This window comes from Malania oleifera, chromosome 3, assembly GCF_029873635.1.
Source record: "Malania oleifera isolate guangnan ecotype guangnan chromosome 3, ASM2987363v1, whole genome shotgun sequence".
Classification (NCBI taxonomy): Eukaryota; Viridiplantae; Streptophyta; class Magnoliopsida; order Santalales; family Ximeniaceae; genus Malania; species Malania oleifera.
In genome coordinates, this window is record NC_080419.1 from 58,165,806 (window position 1) to 58,172,611 (window position 6,806).

Genomic DNA, 6,806 nt, shown 5'->3' on the forward strand with positions numbered 1-6,806 from the left:
CCCTTCTTTGGCATAAGCTTGGCCCTGAGGCCCTAGTTGATAATACCAGTGTTGAAACTCACACAAGTATTCTTTGAAATAGCACATATCACAAATTTGAATATTTGTGATAGCCATTCGTGCTTTTTCAATCAATTCCTCTCTTCTATCTACTAGAGAGTATCCCACAAACTCCTATTTGAGGAAATCTGCGATAATAGCTATGACCTCATATGGGGTCTCGATTGTATTTGTAATTATTGTACTCACATATGAGTTTCTCTGCAATATTTCCCAACAATTTCCTACGTTTCCCCTTAAGATAGACACAACAAACTTATAAGCTCACTTTACCGTCCAAGTCTCTACACCATGGCTAAGAATATTGAATCTAATATCCATTGCCCAGTCATCAATGGCCACTACAAGATTCTTTTCGCAATCTAGCCTTAGTATTGTCCCATTCTGGGGTACTCCCTCTGGAATACTTTTCTTAGGTCTAAATTCCTCCTGAATTCTTCTCGGATAATCAAGAACCGTTTCTGGTTGTCTTGTTGATTGGAGCATCTGCTCAAAAGATAACTTCTTTCGCTCCCACGGTTTTAGTTCTAATCTTAGGGGCTGTCATACTGGTTTTGCATCCTAATACGAAACCTCAGGAAAACTTACTATTTCCCTATGGGTTGATGGTCCTGCTCTTGCAGTTCTACCCATTGCAAATGCTCTGCTAGTTCTAGCAAGAATTGCTTCAACGTTAGCTAATTTTTTGGCTCTGAGATTTTCTACCTCATTCAGCCTACTATTTACTTTATCTTGAATCTTTAAAACTTCATCTTATGTCCACTTTTCTTTGAGTAATAACTTATTCAGCTCATCTTGAGCTTTGTGAATATCCATTGTTATGTCTAACAAAACTCTTGTTTCATCAATATCTCTAAGGGCACTTTGAACTTCATGTTTCAGTGCATCCTCATAGTCTTTAACTACATATCTTCCTGATATACTACTTTTGACTTTAGATGTTTGAGGATCTTCTCCTATTGAGAGCTCGAATCTTGTCTTCATAACTCCTCATTATCTAGCTCCTTTATTCTATTGGAGATAGATTTAATGTCACTTATTTTTGCAATAGATAAGATCTTGACTATCTGATTCTTAACCTAAGGTTCTATGGAGTGCTTTTAACTGCTACTCACACTGCCTAATCCTTGCCTAATAGAGTTTAATGCATTTTTAATTAATAAAATCTTCTTAATTATTAAATACAATAAATGTGACTTTCTTTTGGAGTAAACCTAAGAGGATTAGACAAATTTATATTATATTATATTGTAATAAGTATTATTTTTATTTCATGTCAGCATGTTATACCTACCCATATTATTAGGGTTCGCATAGTATATAAAGCCCATATACTAGCTCCGTCAACTCGCTGCAAGCCAGAAAACCCTCAGCATCCGGATTCGGATCCCGCCAAGCCACGCCCCCTATGGCGCATCGTCACGTCCTCCTCGTTACTTTCCCTACCCAAGGCCATATCAACCCAGCCCTCCAACTCGCGAAGAGACTTCTTCGAACCGGCGTGAAGGTCACCCTCGCCACCACCGTGTCCGCCCAACGCCGCATGAGCAAGGCCATCGTTCCTGAGGGGTTAACTCTCGCCACCTTTTCCGACGGCTACGACGACGGCTCAAAACCGACGGACGACACCAACCTCTACTTGGCCGAGATCAAGCGTCGCGGCTCCGAAACTCTCACCGCCCTCATCGAGTCCAGCGCAACCCGAGGCCACCCCATCACTTGCTTGATCTACACCTTGCTCCTTACCTGGGTGGCTGTGGTGGCGCGTGAGTTTCACATTCCGTCGGCGCTCTTTTGGATTCAACCAGCTACCGTCTTGGATGTTTACTATTTCTACTTCCACGGTTACGAAGGCGTCATCAAGAACAATAGCATTGACCCCTCATGTTCCGTAAAATTACCACACTTGCCATCCTTGACGAGCCGTGACCTGCCCTCCTTCTTAGTGCCCTCCTCCAACAATGCATACGCCTTCCTCGAAGCATTTCAAGAGCAAATAGAAGCACTTGATGCCGAAACCAGCCCGAAGGTTCTCGTGAACAGTTTCGATCAATTGGAACCGGAGGCGTTCAGAGCCGTCGAGAGTCTTAATTTGGTCCCAATAGGACCGTTGATTCCATCCGCATTTTTGGACTGTAAAGATCCCTCCGACAGATCTTTCGGATGCGAACTCTTTAAAAGTTCAAGTGATCAGTATACAGAATGGCTGAACTCGAAGCCCGAAGCGTCGGTAATTTACGTGTCCTTCGGAAGCATCTCGGTGATATCGAAACAACAAATGGAGGAGATTGCACGCGCGCTGCTAGACACCCAGCGGCCGTTCTTGTGGGTGATAAGAGCCTCGGCGAACGGGGAATTAGAAGGAGAGGAAGATGACAATAAGCTGAGCTGCAGGGAGGAATTGGAAGGAGCAGGAATAGTGGTGGCGTGGTGTTCGCAGGTGGAGGTTCTGGCGCATCCGGCGGTGGGCTGTTTCATGACCCATTGCGGGTGGAATTCGACGTTGGAGAGCCTGGTTTCGGGAGTTCCGGTGGTGGCGTTTCCGCAACGGGCAGAGCAAGGGACGAACGCCAAGCTGATTGAAGACGTGTGGAAGACGGGGGTGCGCGTCAGGGTGAATGGGGAGAGCGTGGTAGAAAGTGACGAGATGAAGATGTGCTTGGAAACTGTTATGGATGGGGGTGAAAAAGGGGAAGAAATGCGGAGGAATGCAAAGGGGTGGAGGGAATTGGCAAGAGAAGCGGTGGAGCAAGGAGGATCTTCGGATAAGAATCTTAAGGCTTTTGTGAATGAGATTGGAGAATGTTGTTAATCAGCACAACCACCACTCATTTGACTTTTCATATATATAGGTTGGGAGAGATATCAATAAACAACCACAGCGGAATAATTTTTCTCCCTATATGCAAGCAAATATAGTGTATCTCTACTTTTATATGTGCTGAAAATAATAAGAGAAATAATCAATCACACCAAGTTACAAGAATACAAGCAATTTTTTACGTGGAAAACTTCCCTAGTGTAAGGAAGAAAAATCGTGGGACTTAGTCCAGTTAAAATCTCCACTATCAATCAAATAATTGGTACACAAAGTCTTCTCTAATCGTAATTAGAGGATACAAATATCTCTCATCAAGATATCAACAATCTTGACAAATACAAAGAGAATTAGAGAGAATATACCAAATTCGCGGTTACTGTTCACGGGCAAAAACCCCAAGTCCCGAGTTCCAAATCCGATCTCCACCGTTCAGATTGTAGCTCCTTGAGTTGTGAACCTCTCCTCCAAATTTCAGCTCGATCGGACGACAGACGAAGCGGGATCGAAGTCTTGATGAAATCTAGGCAGCATGAGAAAAATCACGTTTTTCTCTCAATCTTTTGAGAAGTGACGGCTCCTCTCTTCTCCCCTCTCTTTTTATAACTTCCTTTAGATTTTTCACACTAAAAGGGTTAGGCTTTGGGATTTTAATAAAGCCCACTTGGGCTTTCCTCCACATGGAAGGAAATAACCCAACAAATCTCCCCCTTTCCAACTATGTGGAGGGAATCGTCATCCCAATGATCGAACAACAAACTTCAAACTTCTCCCTTGGTAGTGTCTTTGTCAACATATTAGAACCATTATCATCAGTTTGAACCTTCTCAAGTTCCAATAACTTATCGTTCAATACATCTCTGATCCAATGGTATCGTACATCAATGTGCTTCGATCTTACATGAAAACTGGAATTCTTAGCAAGATGAATAGCACTCTGGCTATCACAAAACAACACATACCTCTGCTACTTGAAACCAAGTTCTCTCAAGAACTTTTTTGCCCATAACAACTCTTCAGTTGTTTTCGTTACTGCAATGAACTCTGTCTCTGTCGTAGAAAGAGCAATGTACTTCTAAAATCTTGATTGCCAAGCTATAGCCCCACCTGCAAAAGTTATCAAATAGCCCAAAGTAGACTTACGAGTGTCCACATCCCCAGCCATATCTGCATCTGTGTAGCCAACTAATAATAGTTGTCCGTTTCCCAAACCAAGTCTCAAACTGGAAGTGCCTCAAAGATACCTCATGATCCAATTCATTGCATTCTAGTGCTCTCTTCTCGGATTTGACAAGAATCGGCTAACTACACCAACTGCATAGGCTATATCTGGTCTTGTGCAAACCATTGCATACATCAAACTTCCTACTGCTAAGGCGTGAGGAACTCTTTCCATGTCTTCCTTTTCCTTATCTGTAGAAGGACATTCCTTTGTACTTTGTCTGAAATGGGTAGCAAGAGGAGAGCTAACCACTTTAGCTTTGTCCATATTGAACCTCTGAAGCACTTTCTCAATATACTCCTCTTGTGACAAATATAATTTCTTGGCACTCCTGTCACGATAGATTCTTATGCCAAGAATTTTCTTTGATGGCCCCAAATCCTTCATAGCGAATAACTTACTCAATTGCTTCTTCAACTGGTCAATCCTTGAAGCATTCCTGCCAACAATTAGCATGTCATCCACATAAAGTAGTAAGAAAATAAAATCATCATAAGAGAATTCCTGAACAAATACACAGTGATCTGAAGTTGTCTTCTTGTAGCCTTGCTCCCCTATAACAGACTCAAACTTCTTATACCACTATCTCAGTGCTTGTTTCAAACCATACAGGCTTTTCTTCAGCTTGCACACATAATCCTCTTTCCCTTTCACTCTGAAACCCTCTGGCTGCTTCATATAAATCTCTTCCTCCAAATCACCATGAAGGAAGGCAGTTTTCACATCCATCTGCTCAACTTTCAAGTCAAGACTAACTGCTAAACCGAGTATTGTACGGATCGATGAAATCTTTACAATTGGAGAGAAGATCTCATCAAAATCAATACCTTTTCTCTGACCAAACCCTTTGACAACCAATCTAGCTTTGTACCGTGGTCGTGAAGAGAACCCATTTGGCTTCTTCTTGTAAATCCACTTGTTCTCCAAAGCTCTTTTCCCTTTAGGCAGCTTCACTAACTCAAAGGTGTGGTTATCATATAATGACTGCATCTAATCTTGCATGCCCTCAACCCACTCTGTCTTGTGTTCATCTTCCATGGCTTCTGCAAAACACTAGGGCTCTCCCCCGTCAGTCAATAACACATATTGTTCTACTGAATACCGAGTGGAAGGATGTCGGTCTCTAGCTGACCTCCTGAATGGAATCTCTGGTGGAATCTCTAGCACTGTCAACTGCTCATTAGTCTCAACATCTCCCTGAACCTGTAAGGGAACATCCATATCACCTCTACCCTAGTGGTCATCCTAAACATCATTCTCAGCCTGAGATGAAAAATTCTTCAAAGGAACTGGATCCACATCAATCAAACTATCACCCTTTTGAGAAATAGATTTCTCTACCTTCTTAATATCCTGAATCGTCTGATCTTCTACAAACACGACATCTCTGCTTCTCACAATTTTCTTCTCAACTGGATCATAAAGCTTGTATCCAAACTCATTTTGACCGTAGCCAAGGAATATACAATGTCGCGTTTTCTCATCAAGTTTGGACCTTTCATCTTTTGGAATATGCATAAATGCTTTGCACCCAAAAACACGCAAATGATTATAGGAAACATCCTTACCTATCCAAACTCAGTCTGGCACATCAAACTGTAGAGGAACACAGGGTGTAAGATTCGACACATGAACAACAGTGCTCAATGCCTCCCCCCAAAAGGATTTTGGCAACCGGGCTTGTGAAAGCAAACATCTCACTCTCTCAAGCAGTGTTCTGTTCATCCTTTCTACTATGCCATTCAATTGAGGAGTTTTCAGAAGAGTCTTTTGATGTCGAATACCCTACTGTCTGCAATACTCATCAAAAAAAGGACCAGAATACTCTTCACCATTGTCAATCCGGGTGCACCTTAGTTTCTTCCCAGTCTATCTCTCAACTAGGGCTTGAAATTTCTTGAACTCAGCCAACACTTGGTTTTTTGACTTCAAGATATATACTCACAACTTTCTTGAATGATCATCTATGAAGGTCACAAAGTATCTGGAGCCACCAAGTGTTTTTGTCTTCATAGGGCCACAAACATCCGAATGTACTAAATACAGTATCTATGAATTTCTCGAATGAGGAAAATTTTTGAAGGAAACTCTGTTCTGCTTCCCTGACAAACAATGAGTACACCTTTTCAGAAGTGTACTTTTGAGTCCACATAGTAGACTTTTCTTCCCTAGTAGAACTAATCCTTTCTCACTCATGTGAGCCAGTCTCTTGTGCCACAACTCTACTATACCATTATCCTCCATCGCATTAATAATGTCGTTGGAGATCTTTGCTTGCAGAATGTACAATGCAGAGTGCTTCATGCCTCAAGCCACAACCATAGCACCCCTAGTGAGCTTCCATTGGCCATAACTGAAAGTGCTGCAATACCCTTCGCCATCAAGTTTATCTGCAGAAATCAAATTCAAACGAATGTCAGGAATATGCTTCACATCTCTAAGAATTAAACTCGTGCCATTATTTGTCTTCAGATACACATCCCCAATTCCAATGACTTTAACCAGGCCATCATTTCCCATCTTTACTGTTCCAAAGTCACCAAATCTATAGGATGTAAAGAAATCCTTCTGAGATGTAGCATGAATGGAGGCACCACTGTCAATCACCCAACTGGTCTCATGATATGCAACATTTATCATCTCATCATCATAAATAATAAGGAATTCTGCAGGAGTGGTGGTAGCAACTCTATCATCACCATCTTT

At 42.0% G+C, this 6,806-nt stretch overlaps 1 protein-coding gene across 1 annotated transcript; it reads left to right on the forward strand.

The window, feature by feature from the left end:
* The first annotated feature begins 1,425 nt into the window (after positions 1 to 1,425).
* LOC131151649 (crocetin glucosyltransferase, chloroplastic-like) lies at positions 1,426 to 3,030 on the forward strand. The gene has a single exon (XM_058102929.1). It carries the CDS (start codon positions 1,469 to 1,471, stop codon positions 2,870 to 2,872), a length of 1,404 nt encoding a protein of 467 aa, XP_057958912.1. The 5' UTR covers positions 1,426 to 1,468; the 3' UTR covers positions 2,873 to 3,030.
* Positions 3,031 to 6,806: the final 3,776 nt, after the last annotated feature.